We start from the raw sequence: 23,529 nt of genomic DNA, 5'->3' as shown, positions 1-23,529 counted from the left end.
AGATTGTCCTTCATTTTCCTGGGTACAGAGAGAATTGCACCGCTAGTACAGACTTAAGAGTATGTCAAAAGTGGAGCATGCCTTATTCCTCTAGCAAATAACGTGGTATGCCAGATGACTTATTTTTGTCACATCAGTCTGTTAGGTTCTGCCCCATTACACTGTGTTTTTCCATCTGAAGTTGCAAGCCAGGTGCAAACATTGTGCCACGGCACGTGCCACATCATTCCAGTGGACGCCCCCATCTAACAACTCAGTGTACGTACAACTCATGACCACTCTTAGCAACAAGAGTTTTTGATAACTCTGTATGCTGAGCTTCACCTGCAGTTGCCATCCTCGACTTTGACATCTGTGTGAACATCACCCGCCATGTGATTTTGTTTACTGCTTCAAGAAATGATCACCAACTTCAATGTCAATCAGGCACAAATGTGTTAAAAGTGAAAAACGCTTGAGGCTTGGAAACATCCCAGCAATACCTTCACGAACAAAATCTACTGTTGTTAGTAGCTGTGTTCGACTGTGTGCCCAGGCCCTACATATCTATAAAATCATTAAAGGTGAAGGGATCAGTAGCTTATGCCAGGATCTTTTAGACAGGTGCACAGTATGCAAAATCTGTCCCCGTCAATGTTCACGATGCCCTTCCTCATCTTTCAACGATTTCACAAAACATTTCCAAGCCAGCTGAAAAAAGATTAAAGGGATATCGAATTCAAAATAGAATGGTATGATTGATAATTATAAGAAATATAAAAGAAAAGAAAATGGTAATAGTAAATTCACGACAAATACGAACTGAACTGAAAGGAGCATTTATGTAAGTCCCAAGAGCATACAAAATGACATAGTATCATATTTTGCAAACATAAAAGTTAAGTTGAAGAGTTGTCTTATTGTAAATGGGTTAAGAGTTCTTAAAATTAAGGTAAGAAGCACGACATCCTTCATCCAGGGTGTATGTGCTGGTAAGAAAAAACACATTTGGGATTTTTTTGCAGATTTTAGGTTAAAAATACACTTTTTTCCAGGTGAAAATAAACTTTTCCTGTGTCACTTTACGAAATAAAATGTAGCATAAAAACAATGTGTTTTGGGGAAATCTTTGATGCGCAGCAACATGAATGCTGTGTATTTTCTTATTACGAAAGTACAAATATTGATTCTGCCTAATACAGCACATTATTTTCCAAAGGTCGGAAATTTAAATGGCAATGCACTTTTGTCAGACACTCATAGCTCATGTCATGTGATCTCGCCAGCCAATAACAACAGATACTTAGATCATACAACACATGATGTAGGCAGACAATAGCAACATCACTGTTAAGTAGCCCAAACATACAAATACGAAAAGGTAATGGTTTAAATCAATATACAGGGTGGTTATAATTAAAGTTGAACCTTAAAAACACTGTAGAAATAACACCACTGGTCAGAATCATGTCAAATTGCAACAGAATATTATCGGAGAAGGGAGAAAACATATGAAAACAAAAGTGCAAAAATTGATCAGCAGATGGCGCTGTATGTGTCAGAGTATGTAAATGACAACACCTGTCATTCGCATGACACACTGAAGTTGGTATAAACACGCTGGGTACACAGCTTTTCCTCCTTTCGTGTCTGTGATGTTTGCCATGACTGTCTCAATGCATGATCGTGCTCTGCTTGTAAAGCTGTATTACAAGAATGATGACTGTGCACATGTTGCTGTGCAAAAGTTCCGGACACTGAAGGGTTTAAAGAAAGGCGTTGATCCGATAACTGCCGTGGGTCTAGAGAAAATGATTCGGAAATTCAAAAAGAGGAGTTCTTTTGGAGTGCAACCTGGTAGAGGGAGGTAACTAACTGATTTGACGTCAGTGGAAGCAGTGGCCACAGTAAACCAGGAGGAGACGAGTGGTGATGTGCAAACGTGTAGTGCACGGAGAATTGCTCGAACATTGGACATGCCTGTAAACGTGGTGCATAAAATCCTACGAAACACCCTTCTTTACAGTCCATTCCAAATTACCCATGTGCACAAGTTGCTTCCTGTTGACCTGCCAGCAAGAGAGACTTTTGCTTTAGAACTTCTTGCTCACATGGAAATGGACAATGATTGGTCGTGGAAGGTTTTGTGGACAGACGAAGCCTACTTCCATCTCCCAGGATACGTCAGTACACAGAATTGTCGAATATGAGCAATGTAAAATCCACACGCAAATCAATTAGAACCACTTCATCCTGAAAAGGTTACTGTGTGGTGCAGATTTATGGAATCAGTTATCATAGGGCCACGTACCTGCATCAAACCAGTCTCTGGACTGAAGACCACAACGACAACAACAACAACAACAACATGCAGTTCTTGGCCTCAGGACAATAAAAACTGATGTGAGTGATGCTTTTTATGTGGTTTTTAGCCTCAGGACAATTAGAAACAGATTTTACCCATCCAATGTGATATGACCTTGCCTTGGTAGATGGGCTTACGTAACTAACAGTATCATACCTGAACATCCATGCACACTGCCTACTACAGTTTGTTTAATGTCAAACATACACCTTAGGCATTGTTGTATGATTCATTTGTCATTTGTAGTCGAGCACTATTATGATGCTTACAGTGCCATCTATTGTTACATTTTGTAACTATTTATTTTTCTTCTGCCATACAGTCTCCCTTCTCTGATAATATTCCGTTGCAATTTGACATCATTCTGAGCAGTGGTGTTATTTCTACAGCAGTTTGAAAGTTAAACTTTAATTATTATCACACTGTGTATACCGTATAGCATAGCTACAAGCAAACCTAAGCTTTCCTGCACAATATTGGTCCTTCTTGGCATGTGTTACCCTTTAAAATATATCAAATACAAATGTGCCAGCATAATTTTTAATAATGATATAAATGGTTGCTCTTCAGGGCCCAGAGTTTATGTAGGTGGCTGGTTTTCAGAGTGTTAAGTTCTGAATGATAGACAAATGCTCTGTGATTTAAGAAATTTATAGCACATTTTCACACTTAATATACTTCATCTTGGAGAAAAGGAAATTTACTCTGAAAATAATGCTTCTCAAATCCACTATTCACAATATTTTCCTTCAACCTGTTACAAATAAGTTAGTTTGAGCAGTTGCCAGAGAGCACCAGGAAGCAGTTGTTACTGTGCATGTGCAGCTATGCTTACAAAGCAAGCCCATGCTCAGTGTCTGCTCTGCTCATACGCTTTTTTGCATTTCTGTTTGGAATTTCATGCATAGTTGGGCATCACATGACTGTGCAGTTCAGTGACATGTTGTTCAGAGGGGCTGTAGGGAGCTATTGTACTCAGGGTTATCGTTTTATCATATCCTATCCAGATAAGGATTTCAAAACAAGGAAGCAGTTCTTGGCATAATACACACACTAAAATGTGCATGATGGGGCTGCGAATTGTCATCCATGAAGACGAATGCCTCACCAATATGCTGTCGATATGGTTGCACTATTGGTTGGAGGATGGCATTCAAGTATCCTACAGCCGTTCGGCGCCTTCCATGACCACTAGCGAGGTACGTCGGTGTCACATAATGCCACCCCAAAACAGCAGGGAACCTCCACCGTGCTACACTTGCTGGACAGTGTGTCTTAGGCATTCAGCCTGACCGGGGTGCCTCCAAACACATCTCCGACGATTTTCTGGTTTAAGGCATATGCAACACTCATTGGTGAAGAGAACGTGATGTCAATCTTGAGCAGTTCATTTGGCATGTTGTTAGGCCCATCTGTACCGCGCTGCATGGTGTCGTGGTAGCAAGGATGGACCTCACTATGTATGTCAGGAGTGAAGTTGCGCACCACACAGCCTATTGAGCACAATTTGAGTAGTAACACGACGTCCCGTGGCTGCACAAAAAGCATTATTCAATATGGTGGCATTACTGTCAGGCTTCCTCTGAGCCATAATCCATAGGTAGCGGTCATCCACTGCAGTAGTAGCCCTTGGGCAGCCTGAGCAAGGCATGTCATCGACAGTTCCTGTCTCTCTGTATCTCTTCCACGTCTGAACAACATTGCTTTGGTTCACTCTGAGACGTCTGAACACTTCCCTTGTTGAGAGGCCTCCCTAGCATAACATAACAATGCGGACGTGACTGAACCGCAGTATTGACCGTCTAGGCATGGTAACTACAGACAACACGAGACATGTACCTCCTTCCTAGTGGAATGACTGGAACTGATTGGTTGTCGGACACCATCTGTCTAATACTCTTTGGGCGGGTTTAGTGACATCCAAAATGGTTCAAATGGCTCTGAGCACTATGGGACTTAACATCTGTGGCCATCAGTCCCCTAGAACTTAGAACTACTTAAACCTAGCTAACCTAAGGACATCACACACATCCACGCCCGAGGCAGGATTCGAACCTGTGACCGTAGCAGTCACGTGGTTCCAGACTGAAGCGCCTAGAACCACACGGCCACACCGGCCGGCTAGTGACATCTCTGAACAGTCAAAGGGACTGTGTCTGTGATACAATATCCGCAGTCAACATCTATCTTCAGGAGTTCTGGGAACCGGGGTGATTCAAAACTTTTTTTGATGTGTGTATTTATTTCAAAACTAGTCTCTACAGCTCAAAGTACCACAATATTGTGCAATGTGGTGACTTTAACACAGTTTTTCTTTATAGTCATACTATGCAATAGTCTTATCTAGCATTTCCAATCAGCATCAACACAGCACTGAAAAAAGATAATAAGAAGGAATGTAAATTTCTTGCAAAAATAAACAGCTGTTTGCATAGGTCGGAACTAAGGACAATAAATTTGTCATGACTTTTTTCAAATGTTATAAAAAATTACCAAGGTTATCTGTGAAGTCAAGAACCCGTATTAAAGGCAGATTATATTGTACTCCAGGAGTAAATATAAAGCCTTTTGCAGAGTTACAATGATAAAATATGGTTTGCTGCCAGTCTACAGTTTACCAAAGAATGGCATTCTGTAAATTTAAGATGTAAATAACACAAATTAAGAAACAATGGCAAGCCCAGATGAGGTACCAGACAAGTGGTGAAACACATCCCGTGATTGGGAGACACTGTGTTTCACAGAAGGCAGATTTGTAAAATTCTGCTATAGCTAATAATATATTTGAAACAAAACATTATATTCAATAATCCTGACCACATTTTAATCCTGACCACATTTGGCCAATTAATCATCTTCCACTGAACATTTATTTATGTTCATACATACATAGCATTAACAGATCCTACATTATGTCATAAAAGAAAGAGGACATCAGAATACTCAAAGAGCATTGGAATTTCGTAAACCATACGAAAATACATAATTTGGCTTAAAGTGCACCTTTGTATGCCTAGATTAACACTGAAGTAGGCCACCACCTTTTATTAAGCTTTTCAGTGTGGTTTTCGGGATGCCGGTTTCTTGGAATACCAGTACTGAACTACCTCATGTTTGGGTCTTTGTTGTGGCATTATGCCATATATGCCAAAAGATGAAAACATGCACCTGAAATACAGCATGCAGTTTAGAACAGCCAAGAGTGGTGAATAAAACACTTCACTTAGAAAAAAAATTGGCTGCCTCTGTGGAAAAGATTAAGCCAAATTTCTTCAGCAAACCAAAAAAGATAACTTCATTGTTCTGCAAGACGATTAATGCTCGGTTGCCAATAATGTGGTAATAAAATAAAACCAGAAAGAAAACTAATAACATTTTTTAGTCTTCCATAATTATCTGAATGTATTTTAGTTCACTTGATATCTCCCGGCCACAGAAATCAGTTTTACTGTCATTTGACGTGATAGCTGTAAACAAGAGAAAACAGCAAACTCATGAAAGATAAATGCTGGTCACATGGAGCTTTTACCCCTACTCCCACTACAACTAAGACTGCTCTGCATATGCATGAATCTGGCAGCTCAGGTACACTAGTAAAATGTTTCTGGCTAACATGTGGCTGCTTGCTGCTATTACTGATACAGCTAACAGCCACTCTTTAAATAGCCAGAAGCGGAAAAAGATGTTGCTTGTACATGACTTCACTTCTGAACAAGTGCATGAAGCTGCTGATGTCATGCTCATCAAATGCAGATTTTGTTATGAAGTATTGCATAGTTTTCATCGCAAAGCCTTTGAGACATTTTCTGTCGGCATACGCTTGTGTGTGCACTGTGTTTTGTTGTAAATGGTATATTTTCCTTGCAATTTAAGTTTCATTTTGGTATTTTTCTTTTGTTTATGCTTTTCTGTTGCAGTATTATTCTGCAGTAGCAGGCTAATGTAAAATTCTTTGTTAGAGTACAAGTTCTTATCAGTCAAAATTACAGAAATTTATTTGAAAAGTAACACAATGAAAAATTCTCAGAATTCTAAAAAATTCCAAGGTTTCCCCAATTTTCTCCCAGATGAAAAACTTCCCGGAGTGTATACCTCTCTCTCTCTCTCTCTCTCTCTCTCTCTCTCTCTCTCTCTCTGTGTGTGTGTGTGTGTGTGTGTGTGTGTGTGTGTGGTGGGGGGTCATTCTGTAATGAGGTGCCCCACTGCCCTGCACTCTGCAATAGATGCATACGAGTTAAGTTAGTTACTAAGCAGGAAAAACCGCTTTCTCAGGAGGTGTTTCATGGTCTACACAGATCAGAGTTACACCAATCCCAAGCTCTCAGCAAGAGGTTAATATGAAAATGAGGAACCACTGCAGTTGCTGACATGGTGGAGTACAGGAAGAAGTTCCCAAGGTTCTTCAGATGAGCTCGATCTTTGCTCATAATTCCCATTACAAGTGCACCTACAGAAAGCAATTTTAGCCAAGCAGGGTTGATTGCCAATGAGAAAAGATCAATGATCAGTCCACAAAGCATTAATGAGCTGCTGAATCTGCGTAACTTCTATTTGATACAGTTAATTCTGCAGAAACTGTTTAATTTCCAGGAGTGCTTCACATAAATGGCGCAGTCCTTGTTTTTGCACAATAATTCATGGTATCTAATGCTTTATTCTTACTGTTTGTTTTTAGAAACAAAAGAGATTGTAACAGCCAGGAAGTTCCACTCAGCAAACATTGCGATTTATTTTATAGTGCAGCAAACTGGTGTTCATAAACTGGTTTGTCAGCATATTATTTTCCGTGATACAATTTCAATAAATCTGCAACTCAAAATGCAGTGATTTCACTTGTCTAAAAGTCTGCACATAAATTATATTCGCCATTTCAGGAGAAAGAATCCGATCAACTAAACATCAAAATAATGTTCTGAATTCTGAGTTCTTCAGAACTGAATACCAGTACTGGACTTTCACTGCTCATCCATTTAACTGACTAATGTGTTGGATTACAGCATTTTATCTATTCATTTTATATGCAAACATCATGAAAGAAAATACTCTATCTATGAGACAACTGCAAGTTTCCCTGTAATGCCAGCTTTTATTTATTTCCAGTCTGTTACAGTATCCGCACATGTTATAGTTATAAAGAGTATTTGTGACACTAGTTAACATTATGGAATATATTTACTGTGGACGCATTCTTGCAATCATGTGCCTTAATATCAAACAGTGGAAATCAAACGTATGTTGACAGAATTAAAGGCACTGCAATCTCACAGGAGGAGTCGTTGACAATCACAATTATTGTAATAACCAACTGACTCATGGTAGCAATAACACAGCACAGAATGTGTATTAGTGATTCTCTCCCCATAAGTCTTAAGACATTGAAAACAAACCCAGGATGCACAACAGCACAGCCAACGGAATACAGCAGTGAGTACATCAAACAGAGCACATGGCACAGCAGGCTGTCTCTGGGCTGGCCGGCTGCTTTCAGCTCATCAGCCATGTGGGCCAGCCCATATCCCATAAGGGCAAGGCTGCAAAACATGGGCTGAGCAAGCTGAAACTAGCACTGCGAACAACTCTAGTCACTATGAACAAACAAGTTCTAAAGTGTTTACTCTTTCTTTCTTTGTTTTGTCAATTGCACTCTTACTGATCTGGATCATTCAACGATGCCACAAGTCTAGTGATTTTATGTTAAATTCATTATCTCTCAATACGTTTCTTAATCCTCTGTTATTTGGCTGTATATTTATGTAATATAAAGGACTCTTCTGTTATGTTGTAATGACAGTTTTCCAGATTCGTTGTAGATCTTACAATCTTCTGTATTGAAAAAACCTTTCTATCATTTTAACTGAGCTGCTTTACGAATAAGATTGCTTGATTGATCTCAAGTACACGTAGTGTGTTTTTAGCAACAAATTCTTTAGCCAAACCTTCAATGTTAAATATCTTCACCCTTATTGTCCCTTTCCCCATGGTTTCAGTTGTCTGCCATAAATAATGTTATTTTTTCAATTAAAATATTTTTATCAACAGCAGAACAATAATTTTCATTCAGAACCACGTGATGAGTTGTCCCATAATCCACTAGCCAGCTGTCACTATTCAATGTAACTGTGGCACAGGAAGTGCTCACACCACCAGTACCTCTTTTCTTTTGCTCTCCTTTAAATATCTCTTTTCAAGGCAATTTCTAGATATGTCACCCCTCTTGCGACAGCTGTAACAAACAAAAGTATCCTCTCAGTTTGCTTTTTTTTCCATTTGTAATATTGTTCTCAGGGTGTATACGGGGACAAAGAAAAAAATTCACGGATAATTCTCGGATTTCTCCCGGATATCCCGTTTAAAAAATATGCTTTTTCCCAAGCGAAATACACTTTTTCTGTGCTAAGTGAACAGCAGGTTTTCTGTAGATTTTCCCTCAGAACTGTAAAACTTATGAATCCTTTGAATCGTTTACGTTTTATACAATCGCGTAGAACTTCTCGAAAAAAAAAGACGGGGGAGAGAAGTTTTGGAGAGACTTTTAATAAAAAAAGGAGAGAAGTTTTGGAAAGACCTTTGACTTGCAGCAACATATACGCTGCATATTTTCATATTATGAAAGTATAAATTCGAATTGCACCAAACACAGCACATTAGTTTCCAGAGCGTTGAAACCGAGGTTGCGATGTCCTTTTGTAAGCCAGTTGTATCTCAAGCCACGAGATCTCGCCAGCCGATGACAGCAGCTATTCGGAGCATAGGACACATGTTATAGTCAGCCAATAGCAAGATCACTGGTTACATCGCACGAACACACAAGAGGAAAAGTTAACGGTTTACATTAATGTACACAGTACCGTTTACAAGAAAAGCTAAGCTTTCACATATTATATTGGTCTCTAAGATTAACACGCTACAACAGAAACTAAGCTTTCACATCTAATATTGATCTTTTTTGTGTGGGTTATACTTTAAGACACATCACACAAATGTGCCAATAAATTTAAAACTATGACATAAATGTCTCGGCTCGAAATTCTTGTAAGTGGCTGGTCCTCAAACTGTTCAGTTTCGAATGCTCTGTGATTTAGAAATCCATCCCACTTTCTCACACGTAACACAATTCATCTTGCGTAAAAAGAAATTTACTTTGAAAGTAACACTTTTGTAACCATCATTCGCAATTCTATCAGGAGACTCTTAGAAATAGGTTTGATTAACCAGTTGCCAGAGAGTGCCAGAAAACAGGCATTATTGAGCATGTGCAACTGCAGTGGTGCAGGAAGCCCGCATGTTAGTGTGTATAAAGCACTAAGAGAGCTTACATTACACCATAAAAGAAACAGGGCATCAGAGGATACTCCAAAGCGCATCGGAATTTCGTAAACCATACTAAAATGCACAATTTGGCTTGAAGTGCAAATTGGCTTTTTCCAGTTTCACTATGAAGTAGGTCCCATCTGATATTAAGCTTTTCAGTGTGTAAATTTTCTTGGAGTACCAGTACTCTACGAACTCATTTTCGGTTCTTTATTATGGCATAATGTCATACATGGCAGAAGATAATAACGTGCACTTGAAATTGCACTTGAAATTCAGTAAACATTTGGAACTATCCAATACTGTAGAATGAAACATTTCGTTTCAAATAAAATGATTGCCTCAGCGGAAAGATTAATAAAGCTAAATTTCATTAGCAAACTTGCAAAAATAACTTCACTGTTCTGCAACTAACTTGGAAATAAAATAAAATCAGAAAACTGAAACTAATAATATATTTTTGCCCTCCATAATTATGTGAATGAATTTTAATTTACTTGATAGCTCCCGGCCACAGAAATCTGTTTTGTTTTCATTTGACATGGGAGCTGTACATGAAGAGAAGCTGCGAAATCACTTAACGTAAACACAGGTCACATGGAGATTAACCCCCTCCCCACTACAACTCAGACAACTCTGTGTATGCGTGAATCTGGCAGCTAGGGTGTGCGAGAAAAATTTTTCTCGTTTGCATCTGGCTGCTTGCTCCTACTGCCGATACGGCTAACAGCCAAACTTCAAGTAGCGGGGAGCGGGAGAAGGTACTGCTTATACGCGAGCGAACTGCGCATGCGCAACAGCCCGCTGGCAACTGGTCAAACAAACCTAATGTTAACACTTGTGACGTCATTCTCATAGCAAGCAGTTTATTGTTACGAAGAATTACATAGTCTTCGCCCTGCGGCCTTTGACATATTTTTGCTATTTGCAAACGCTTGTGCGTGCACGGTGTTTTGTTGTTGTAAATCGCTGCAGTATCATTCTCCAGTAGCAGGATACAGTAACATTCTTTGCTAGAGAATCAATTCTTAAAAGTCAAAATTACAAAAATTTAACTGAAAGCTAAAACAATGAAAATTTCCCGGGATTCCAGAAAATTCCCGGTTTTCTCCGGAATGAAAAAGTTCCCGGGTTTTTCCCGGATTTCCCGGTTGTCCCGGGTCGTATACACCCTGGTTCTACAAGTGGCATTGATAAGTACTTTTCGTTACTGGTATTAGTTTTCAAGGGCATTTCAGAATGTTTATCTTCTTTACATTCATGATGTATAACATGGTGGGCAAGCAAATGTATTTTTACTGTAGCACCTAACCCCTGCACTGCAATTGTTTGGAAGTCTATGTAGAATATGCATTACTACAGCTCCATCTGGAATTTCAGCTCTGTCAGTCAAGTTAATTCCCACAGATTCACAATTCTTCATTTTCAGCGAATTCCATCTCAGTTACACAGAGCAGAATTTGCTATCCTTTGGGTTGTATAGTGTTGAAACACTTGTCACACTATGACACAAGATGGTGAATGGCAGTCTCATAAAATTCTGAGGGTTGTGATGTGAACCAGTTCCGCACATACAGTTGGACTTCATAGTCCACACGAGTGCAAGAAAAGTTATACTGACATTCTTTTTCGATCAAGTTGGCCGCCTTCTGATTCACTTCCTGCAGCAAGGGACAACAGTGAATGCCCAGCATTACTCGCAAACCTTGACCAACTTTCACCAAGCGATCCAATCAGAACGACCAGGGAATCTCACCCGTTGGGTCATTCTGCTAGACGACAATGCAAAGCCTCATACGGCCAACACAGTCGTGGCACTCCTGCAGAAATTCAAATGGGAGGTTCTCAACCACCCTCCTTACAGTCCGGACCTCTCTCCCTGTGATGATGCCATTTTTGCTCTCCTTAAAAACGCTCTTGAGGGGCAAACGATTCACCTCAGATGATGACATCCAGCTGTGCGTGCAGAATTGGTTCACACCACAGTTCCGGGAATTTTATAAGACAGCCATTCACCGCCTTGTGTCGCAGAGGGCAAGTTTCTCAACAGCCAGGGTCAGTACTTCTGACATACAGATACTGGTTTCTGAAATTATGCCTCTGGCTTGTTTCTTTTTGAACGCCTCTTATAATTTTGTATGTGCTTTTGCTGCTCCCTGCGTATGAAAAATATAATTTTTGCTAGTGGCTTACACTGTGATGCTACGTATGCCTTTTTATCAGCAACTGATGTATCTTCACCTGTTTCCATCTCACCAGGTTTGATTATAGTGAACAAATCAGAATGTTTTAGAATCATTTTCGTTTGGTACAACCACAGAGCATCATTCACTCCATGCAGTTTCTCAACCCAGTGTCCATTCTCTGTTTTAAAGAAAGAATACATTTTCTTTCCTATGAAATTCACAAACACAGCTCTGCGTCACTTAATGTTTTCAAAAGGTGTCTCACAAAAATACTTGATCTGATAGAAAAATGTTTCATCTTTCCCACATGTGCAAGTTATAGATTAGCTAACTCACATTAAACACTGTTTTCCAGTACTTTTTTAATAGTACGACTTGGCCCCTAACCATTGTTGAAGTGGTATAAACAGCTGTATCGCACACATTAATATTTATTGAAAAAAAAAGCTGTATATACCTTAAAGCAGAGAAACTAAACAACTTTTTTTGAGTAGTCATTGTCTTTTTAAGAAACAATAATGACACAGGTAATCCGGTCACAAAAACATAACAAATAATGGATATGTTGTCCACTCGCTTATATCTTAACATTCAACAGGTGGCATAAGAAAATTATAATGAGAAAGACTACTGTATGAAGTGAGAAAAATAATAAGCAAAATGGCTTCTGCTATTCTTACTTAATAATCATCCTGTGGAACTTGCACGGGAGTGATTCAGTAAGACATCCAAGAACAGTAACCAAATGAGAAACAGACAAATGTCTTGAAATGCCTTTTACTCAAATATTAGCCCACGGCAGACTTATTGGAAAATATTAAATGGCACAAGCCACTAGCACATCCTATCTACTAATACTGCATTGCCTTCAGAGTTGCTAGATTTCACAGCAAAGAAATAGCTGAGATGTAACATATTTCCCCAACCCCACCTCCTCTCTCCACTCCCTGTCTCTATGGCCATGAAATTACTTCTCCCTCATTTCCTCCTTTCCCCTTCCGTACACAGTATGTAAATTACTTTATTTAAAAACATCTTCAATCCAAAGGCTGACAGTCTTTACTGCAAGGAAAAGGGGAATGACAAGTAGAGAAACTACACTTATTACTTACCTCGTCCAGCCATGTAACATGGGTTCAGACAGATGACTTAGAAGGTTTCGATAATTGGAAAAATCTTTTTCTGAACTTCCAATCACCAGACATGAAGGCTTACACTTGTGTGTACTATAGGTCACCTGAGAATAGCATGGGTAAAATATCTGCAAATGCAAAGAACAAAACTAGTAAGTGTTATATTTATGAATTAAAATGTCACTTAGAGTCAAGTAGTTCATCTGACTGGCATAACTGATAAAATTATATCCGAAAATATATACTGACAAATGACATTGACCAGCATAATTTACCGAAGTCAACAATGTGCAAAAACATATCATCCAAAGTGAAGCACAAATAGTAGCACGAATAGTAGGCAGATAGGTGTAATTTGGTTTGTGTGTGTGTGTGTGTGTGTGTGTGTGTGTGTGTGTGTGTGTGTGAGAGAGAGAGAGAGAGAGAGAGAGAGAGAGAGAGAGGTAAGCTATACCACACTACAATAGAAAAACAGCAGGTTATCTTCAGAAAAGACAGGAGCATTACAGGATAACATGACACACTCAACCTAAACAGCCAGTTAGTTAGTACAGTTAAGTTTGGTACAAAATCTGGGGATATGTGCTAACAATTTACAATAACAATGAATCCTTCTTAACATTGTTAATTGTGGAAACAGTACTTCTATTACACGTCTCCACTTACACCAAAACCTCCAGATGTCAGAAAGTCAGATCAGCCCCAAACATTGTACATCAACAGAGTATCAACCAAAACTCTGATATATTTTGTGCAATGTGCTGTCGTCTAGGAGAACATGCATAAATGGGATTTAATAGGTAACATTTGACCCATGGAGCAAAGGAAAAGCATAGCTGTGAGCGTGTGTTACCTAGAGTTCCCGTGTAGAGGTCAGTAGAGCATCAGTTGATCGTACCAAGAGACCTGAGTTCAAGGACTGGTTACACCAATTTTTCTGCTTTAGCACATGTAAAACTGTTATATGGGACAACATATTCCTGAAATGTGAAAGGACTGTTTGGAGTTTATAGTAATGTTATATTGGCAGTGCGCTTCCACTTCATTTATTTGAAAGTGGAAAACCTATAGAGTACCTTTGTAGTTTCATAGAATAAACACAAACAATTCGTACAGAAGAAGAACAATTGCATCACACATGCAAAAATATTAATAGTAATAATAATAAAAATAACAATAACAGTAATAATAATTATTATTATTACTATTAACATTTCCACATGGGTGAAGCAATTCTTTCTATATTTTTCTGTTCTGATTGTTTATGTTCATTCTCTGAAACTATAAATGTACTGAATAAGTTTGCTGCTTTCAAATAAATGAAGCGAAAGCAGACTGCCAATAGAACATTGCTATAAAATCTGAACAGTCATTTTACATGTCAGGAATATGTTGTCCCATATAACAGTTTCACACGTGCTAGAGTACAAAAACTGGCATAACCAGTACTCGAACTGGGGGATATTTGGTACAACAAACTAATGCTCTACCGGCTCCCCACAGGAGCTCCAACGACAGATGCCCAGAGTTACGCTTTTTGTCTACTCTGTAGGTCAGGTGTTACTTATTACACATGTTCTGCTGGACAATAGCACATAGCAGAAAATATATCACAGTTTTGGTTGACATTCTGTCAACATACAACTGTTGGGGCTGATCTGTCTGACACCTGGAGGTTTGGGTGTTAGTATTTTTCCACCTGTCTGCACTGGGTGTTATAAATGTCACATTCCTGACTACAACAGCCTTTAGTAGCACTACATTTTGTAATCTCCATAAAAAATTTTAGTGTATTTTTAGCTGCTTCATTAGCGTGGTTTACTTATGCAGTGAATAGACTAGAACATTTTTAATGAGTGTGACAATGGCTGGGGGAGCCTAAGCTCTCACATATTTTTTAACATTTGTGCAAACTCTGAAAGATATATGAAAATGCACCTGGTATAAAATATTTCATGTCAAACAAGGTAACTTTGTGGTTAAGTGTCAAACTACAAAGCCAAAGGTTCAAGGTTCAATTCCTAGGATTTTTTTCTTTCAATTATTTCTTCTTTCATCTCTGGAAATGAATTGTGCACAAGAAAGATACTGAACTGCACCATAATTTGTAGTCCAGATTCAACTACAGTTCCCCTTATAATGGGCTGGTTAAGTCAGCTCAAAAGTTGGAGAAGGCAAGAGCATAGCACCTCCAAGGACCATTCTAGTAAAGCTCGGTGGTATTCAAAGCAATCACGATGTTGAAGTCAGTCATACCAGCTTTTAGAATGGGATGTAGCAAAGCCAAGCATAATTTATGCAGCTGTTTTCAGTACATAAAATACAGAAACTGAAGCCTCAAAAGTCTTCTATACAACAATAACCACTTAAAAAATCATTTGTAAAAGTAAAAGTAAAGTATGTGGTGCAAGATCATGATAGGGTTATAGACCTGACCGCACAGGCAGCATGCATCCTTTCTTCCCTGCAGCACCAGAAGGGGGAGGGTTGCAGGCCCACTGCCCCAGCTGTCTTTTACCCGCAATAAAGACCCCCGGTGTTCTACGATAGCAGGCTGAACGGACCTGGGAACTTCACAGCCAGAGTCTAGTGCTCTACCTGCTAGACCACCACAGCAACAAGAAGTAACTTTTAATGGAATATAACAGAAATAAAATTCAAACAGCAGTGATTATTATAATAATGAAAACAATCAATTATTGACATAATTATTTAATTGGATTCATTAAAAAAATCTACTCAGCAAGCAGCAACAGAACACACACATAAAAGAATGCCACAATTGGCAAGCTTTTGGAGCCAGTGGATCCTTCTTCAGGCAGAAGTGTTGAACGGGAAGGAAGAAGGATGAAGGAAAAGAACTGGAGATGTCTAGGAAAATGGGTAGATTCCAGGAAAGTCACCCACAACCATGGATCAGCGGAGATTTACCATAAGGGATGACTCAGTCTTTCCTTCTCATCCTGTACAATAAGTCTCCCCTGACCCACGGTTCTGGGTAACTATCCCGAAATCTACTCCTTTTCCTAGACCTCTCAAGCCCTTTTCCTTCACCCTTCTTCCTTCCCCTTCAACACTTCTGCCTGAAGAAGGAGCCACTGGCACCAAAAGCTTGCCAATTACAACAGTCTTTTATGTGTGTATCTTGCAGTCGCTTGGAGGGAAGATTTTTTACTTATCCCATTAAATAGCTGTGATTATTAGGAATATAGGAAAATTCATACAAGTTGCTTTAATTACTTAAGTCACAGTTGTGGCTGCATCTGCAGATTGGCTGCACTATGTGGAGGAGAAGGACCATACGTGTTTCATTCCTTCCTTCAACCATACTGTGTTGAATATTCCAATTCTGTCAGAACTGTAATGAGGAATCAATGACTCCCCTCCTCAAAACCTTACACCCTACACCAGGCTGTTCCATCTCAAGTGCCTGAGCACAGGAGGCCAGATGCTGTGTCTCTTGGCAAAGCATCTACAGGTAGGTGTGGGCAAATGGTTCATGCATGTGATGCAAAGGCATGAATATGCTCCAATAGTGCTGCCTGGCAGGTAATACTTGCGATTGCAAGAGGTCACCTCCAAATCTCAGGTTGTTAAGACAATTCACATTGATTCTAATTCCTTTTTATTCTCAGTTTAATTCAGTCAATGTTATTTTCAGAACAGCAGAGAACAGCTTGGCAGAGAAAGGAGCACCATGTTTTGCTCCTCTGTGAACTGGAAACTTTTGAGTTAGTTCCCAGACACTAACAAATGTTGTTGAAGTTTTGTATATATGGTGCAGGATTTTAACATAAGCCATCTCCAACCCTTGCTCAAATATGACTTGCACAGCAGCAGGCTGGCTAATTGAATCAAGGCCTTCTCAAAATCTACACACAGAGATACTTTGCACTAGTTTCCTCTGCTTATTAAGTCCCAGAGAACAAAAATATCAAATACAGTGCTGAAGCTACTATGGTTCCAGCCTGATCAAATAGTTTGAGCTGCATCAAGGATGGGGCTGTCATAATTTAATAATATGCTTGTAAAAGTTTTGTACAAAACACAACTTAGGCCTGTAGGATGATAGTGATAGTTTTTTATGAACAAAACTGCCGATCATAGGAAATGCTGGGAACTGTGACTTTGTTGGACCCATCAGTTGCTGTCACATGTCTGCACATGTGTATCTCCCAGGGGCTCTGACCCAAGTTCCTCACAGAGTCATTACATTTCAGTGAGAGAAACGAGCTGACACATTTAATGGAAAGCTGAATGTAATACAAAATGGTGCTCAACAATAAACAGCATGTATTCATTATCAAACAATTCACAGAAAATGTGTTAGTACAAGAGTTTAAGACCTCAAGTGTTATAGCAAAAACATCTGCAATACAAGACTTGTAAGGGAACATTTCCAAGTGTAAATAAACTATCTTGATGAAACTTAATTTCGTTCATCATATTAGATGTTTCAGAAAAGCCTGAAACTGTATCGTTCATGATTTAAGTAATGAAAACAGCACAAGTTACTTATTCTCTCTCTTACCCCCCCTCCTCCGCGACTCCTTTAGCGCAACGTGTTTCGAGGATTTATTCTCATTTTCAAGTGCATTTGTTAACATGAATATGTCTGCATGTGTGATTTTCTACCTCCTTTGCATCTTTTTGAAGTTAGACTGCAATCGGAAAATTGGACAAAATAACTCTTTGAGTGTTTTTAAATGCTAATGTTAGAGGTGGTATTTTTGTTTGTCTGCTTACAGGTATTGTGTCTCCTCCACTATACAGAATATCACACACAGGCAAATCATCATTTACACTGTTTGTTTAGAAAACATGCTACAAAGATGATATGACACTATGGCTTCTCAAAGAGTTTGTACATCGAGTTGTTACAGTGTTTAAGAATCAAAAAATAAGTAACTCACGCAGTTTTCATTATTTAAATTGTTACAGTTATCATATGCAGAAGAAACATTTTAAAAAATTAACTGATTCAGTATCTAGTTTGTCATTGATAATTTTTTCTCTTTGCTTTTTGTGGTGTACAAAAATTCAAGTTCTTCTGTTACCCATTTCTTCAAATGTTTCTCCTGCATATGACAACTGTAACAACTTTCATAAATATGTACATTTCCTCATTAGGAAGAAAGTAATCAATAATTTAGTAGTCAACAGCGGCAAAAATACATTTCATAATTTACAACCTTATACACATAGATAATGTAATCCAAAAAGAATGTAACAACTGTGACTGTATATAAACTCTTTGTGAAGACATACTTTGTAAACAAAAAGCTGTGTGTATGTGATATTCTGTATAATGGAGGAGGCACAATACCTGAAACTAGAAAAACAAAAATACTGTCTCTAACATTAGCATTTATAAACACTCAAACATTTATTTTGTGTGATTTTCCACTTCCAGTGTAACTTAAAAAAGACACAAGAGGGGCAGAAACACTCATGCAAACATCACCAAACACACTCATGTACACAAATGCACTCAAAAATGACAATAAGTTCTCAAAACACATTGTGCTAAGCATAAAAAATAAGTAACCTGTGTAGTTTTCATTACATCTTGATGAAACTTGGCTAGTGTGTAGAGGGGCAAAATAATGCAATATGTATTTTTTTGTTTGTGTCCAATTTCACTTAAAAGTGGGGAAACACACTCCAAATGGTAATTTGGCATATTACGTTTAGAGGGAATATCTTCGACATGATGACATATAAAAATGTTTCTCATATAAAAGTTGGTACATAACATTTTTGATAACTCTTAATCAACTTTTGTAATAATTTGGAATTTTGCAAAAAACTTCACCACCACTAACTAATTTTGAAAAATGGAAACTTCTGTTACAACATAAATGAAAGAAGCTCTCGACCTAATACATCCATGTATACTAAAGCTAATTTCTGAAATACCATTTTTGGAAAATAAGCTGTACACGATGTGTTGTCAGAATATTTTCAACATACCTAATCAAAATCTAAACATTTATTATTATTCTAATTATTTATTTTACTTTTTGTGATTCACATATTTGTTTTTCATTCACTGAAAATAATAAGTAACTCACTATTATGATATAAAATCATTACAATAATAATAATCTGTAAAAAATGCTTAAAACATATTTTTTACAGCATGCACATAAAATGAATGAAATTTCTTCAGATAACATACATGACAGAGAACATAATATAAAACAAAATTCTGCAGGATTTCAAACTGTCATGGGCGATTCTAAATATCCTGATTTGTATCAGGTATATTTCAGTAGGTTTGTAAGCAAAACATTGAATGCCACATATGTCCAATTGCTGTACCTGTCCTGCCGAGCCAAGTGAACAAGTTCCTTCTCCTCAGGTACAATGCTCAAAATGGTTATTTCACATTGACCACCTCAAGAACATAACAGTAATACAGATTTTTCTCCCACTCTGGGAAATAAAACTTCTCTCAAAGATCTCCTCACAAGGGCAAATGTTAGTTTACCAGATTTTGATAATGTCACAAGGTCATTTGGGAACTTTAAAAAGAGATTTTCGAATTCTCAGTCCAAAGTAATCATTATTTTCTTTTAAAACTATAAAAAGACAGGTGGTCAGTGTGTAAAAATTGTTTTGAGCATTGCACCTGAGGACAAGAAACTTATCCATCTGATCATCTCAAAATGCTCAAGGGCACAGTTACAGCCACAGAACTCAGATGACCTTTGATGCTGGAAGAACTTTGTGGGAAGATCAATAATTACGAAAAGATAGACTGCTACTCACTGTAAAAATGACACACTGAGTTGCAGACAAACACAACAAAAAGACTGTTACACATTAAGATTTCGGACAAAGCCTTCATCAGAAAAGAAAAAGACACATATGCTTTCACACAAGCAAACACACATGCATCCACACTTCACACACGACTGCTACCTCTGGCTGCTCCTCGGGCCACACTGAAACTAAAGTGCATTGAACAGTAGTAATAATCAATAGTGGAGCAGGGAAGGGGGAGGGATAGCAGGGTACGGGTGCGGCAAGAGGAAACAGTGCTGTCTTGTGGAATGTACAGGGGACTAGAGGTGGCAAACAAGGCTACCTGGCACAGTGTTGGGAGACTGTGGGAGTGGGGTGCAGGAATGTGGGGCGTGGGAAGAAGGGAGTGGAAAGGAGATAAGCAGAAAAGGGGAAAATATTATGGGTGCACCATTGGCAAAGAGCAAAGCACACCAGGGCTTACGGGAGTGAGTTGGGGTGAGGTGATAGGACAGAAGGTGCAGAAACCAAGGGGATGGAGTGTGTGAGGACAGCAGGTTATTGTAGGTTGAGCCAGGGTTGGTTTTGGGAGCAGAGAATGTATTGTAAGGATAACTCTCATCTGCTCAGTTCAGAAAAGCTGGTGGTGGAGGAGAGGATACAGATGGCTCGGCTTGTGAAACAGGCACCGAACTCAAACATGTTATGTTCGGTACATGCTGTGCTACAGGGGTGTCCTCTTTGCTCTTGGTCACAGTTTGCCAGTGGCTATTCATCCTAGTGGACAGCTGGTTGGTTGTCATACCAACATAAAAAGCTGAGCAATGGTTGCAGCAGAACTGGTACAACACAAGGCTGCTTTCACAGATGGCTCAGAATCTCATGCAATATGATAAGTCTGTGACAGGACTGGAATAGGGTTTGCTGGGTGAGTGGATTGGGCAGGTCTTGCACGTGGGTCTTTTCCGAGAATATCATCCCTGTGGCAAGGGGTTGGGATTTGGAGTGAATCTCATTTTGGTATGATTACCAACCAGTTATCCACCAGTATAAATGGCAACTGAGAAACTGTGGCCAAGAGCAAAGTGGACCACCCTGTTGCACAACATGCAGATGGGAGTTATCCTTGCAAAACATTCTCTGCTCCCGAAATTACCCCGGCTTCAACCTATGTTAACCTGCTATACCAACATCCTACACCCAACAGTTTCCACCCCCTCCATCCTATTATCTCCCAATTGAGGTCCATTCACCTTCATAGTGCACTGCTCTCAGCCAATGCACCCACCTGTATTTTCCCTTTTTCTTCTTCTTTCCCTCCCATTCACTTCTTTTCTCTTCCTTTCCTCCCCCATGGCCTTCTAACACTGCATAAGGTAGCCTCGACTGCCACCTCTAGTCCCTGCACGTTCCGTCAGGCAGCACTGTTTCCTCTTCCCCACCCGTACCCTCCTATACCTCCCCTTCCCTGCTCCACAACCGATCGTTGCTCCTGTTTGACACATTTCAGATTCAGTCTGGCCTGAGCAGCCAGAGACAGCGGTCATTTGTGCATGACGTGTGCTTGCTTGTGTGAATGAATGTGTGTGTGTGTGTTTTTTTTTTTTCTTTTCTGATGAAGGCTTTGGCTGAAAACTCAATGTGTAACAGTCTTTTTGTTGTGTCTATCTGCAACTCAATGTTTCATCTTTACGATGAGTAGCAATCTATCCTTTCCATAATTGTTAATATTCCAAACTGTCCTTTCCATTGTTTGTGAGAACAATTTCAGATTTAGTTCTGATAAATGTTTATGATGTCAGTCTCCACTTTAAATACAATATAATCAAGCTGCAGTCACTAGTACATAATCAGTTCTCTTTGCCAAGGCTTACCAATGTACTGAAATAAGTATGATACAAATCACAATATGTACAGTATCACCGACGATATTCTGAAATCCTGCTGAATTTTGTATCATATTGTGTTCTCCATCATGTATACTATGCGAAGAATTTACACTCACGTTACGTGCATGGTGTAAAAAAACACGTCATGTTTTAAGCTTTTTTTTTTTTTACACATTATCAAATTCTGCAATAATTTTGCATAATAATAAGTCACATATTACTTTCAATTAACGAACCCTACATATGAAGGAGGGAAAAATAAATACATAAATAAAATGGAAAATAACAATTTAAAACAGAAAACAAATATAAGTAAAATAAATAATTATAATAATAATCAATATTTAGATATTTTAATTGGGTATGCTGAAAATTCTTTGACAGCACACTGTGTACAGCTCTTCTTTTTCCCCATGAATGGTATTTCAGAAACCACCTTTATTACACGTGGATGTATGTGGCTTGAAAACTTCTTTAATTTATGTTGTCAAACGTCTTCATTTTCAAAATTAATTAGTGGTGGTGGGGTATACCATAAAATTTCAAATTACTACAAAAGTTGACTACAGAGTAATCTAGAACGTTAATTAAATATCAATTTTTATAAAACATAATATGTCAAATTATCTTTTGAGGCATGTTGTAATCCTTAAAAGTGGAACTGGGCACAAACAAAATAATATGTATGACTTTACTCTGGTCCCTCTACAAACCTGCCAAGTTTCACCAAGATAGTTTATTTATACTTGGGAATGTTGCCTTGTTAGTGATAAAATCATGGCCATTTCCAGCATCTTCTGTGTTGTTCATTACCAGGGATGAATTGCACAGCAATCTTGTTGTAATTTATTATTAACAAGTTGAGCCTCTATGGAATGTGTGGTAACAACCAAATTCATTTTAGTGTCTAGGTCTTGTTCTTGTTCCAGCTTTGACTTCCTGCCAGTATCTTATGAGCCCAGCAGGAAGTGCCTGTTTATGCTCTTCGGATAATGGTCCTCTCTGTCTTTTGGACATTGATGCCATTTTAAAACCTTGGTACATGTTCACCAATCTTCTAAATTTATTCCTGTCAGGAATTTCTCTTTCTGAGATAGCAATCTGCCAAAGCTCTTTTTCACATTCTTCAAACCATCTTGACCTTGTTTTCTTAGATTGGCTGAAACTCCATATTCTTTTAGTTAGTCGGTCACAGCCAATCCTCATGAGATGACGTAAAATAACAATCGTCTCTTCTTAATGGATGCTGTGACAGGTTCTGTCTCACTGTACAAGTCCTCATTTGCTCTCATTCGCCATTGTCCATCAACCTATCTATTACCTAGGATTTTCCTTAATATCCTATGCTCTTGCCTTTCCAGCCACTCAGCTTGACCCAGAGTCTATTCATGATCAAAGTTTCGGACGCATATAAGCCCTCAGGTTTGACAACTATATAATAATGTTGGAACTTGGCCCCTATACTCATAGACTTTTTGTTACAGGTATTCTTTGTCAGTTGGTATGCTTGGTCTAACTTCCTCATCCTGGCATTAATTGCTGCTTCTTCTAATCCATTCTCCTGGATGACTTCACCGAGATACCTGAAATTCTTAACTCGTCTGATATCTCCAAGATTGGTGATCAGCCATTCATGTCCATCACAGATGTTCGTCATATATTTTGTCTTTTGAATAGAGATCTGGAGTCGGACTTTTTCAGCAATTTCTGACAGCCTATTGATCTTGTTGACTGCTGACTATGTTATTATCAAAAATGGCCAGATCATCCGCAAAGGCCAAGCATTCAATGTACACCCATTTGTTCTTAGGACCAAGTCTGAACCGCTCTTCATTTGTTTCTTCTTGGGCTAACAACTTTCTCCACTCTCGAATGACCTTTTCCAAGATGCAGTTAAAAAGGTGTGGGGATAGTCC

The 23,529-nt window shown here is 38.7% G+C and overlaps 1 protein-coding gene across 1 annotated transcript in view; it reads right to left on the bottom strand.

Moving 5' to 3' along the window:
- The window catches only part of LOC124545625, a 409,511-nt gene that overhangs the window by 105,819 nt on the left and 280,163 nt on the right, over positions 1 to 23,529 (bottom strand). Inside the window, exon 23 of the mRNA XM_047124572.1 lies at positions 12,954 to 13,102. Coding sequence (XP_046980528.1) covers positions 12,954 to 13,102 — 149 coding nt within the window. The remainder of the gene's footprint in view (positions 1 to 12,953; positions 13,103 to 23,529) is intronic.

Source organism: Schistocerca americana, chromosome 8 (genome assembly GCF_021461395.2).
Source record: "Schistocerca americana isolate TAMUIC-IGC-003095 chromosome 8, iqSchAmer2.1, whole genome shotgun sequence".
Taxonomy (NCBI): domain Eukaryota; kingdom Metazoa; phylum Arthropoda; class Insecta; order Orthoptera; family Acrididae; genus Schistocerca; species Schistocerca americana.
Note: the sequence above shows the minus strand (reverse complement) of the source record. Positions and strands in the feature narration are given on the sequence as shown.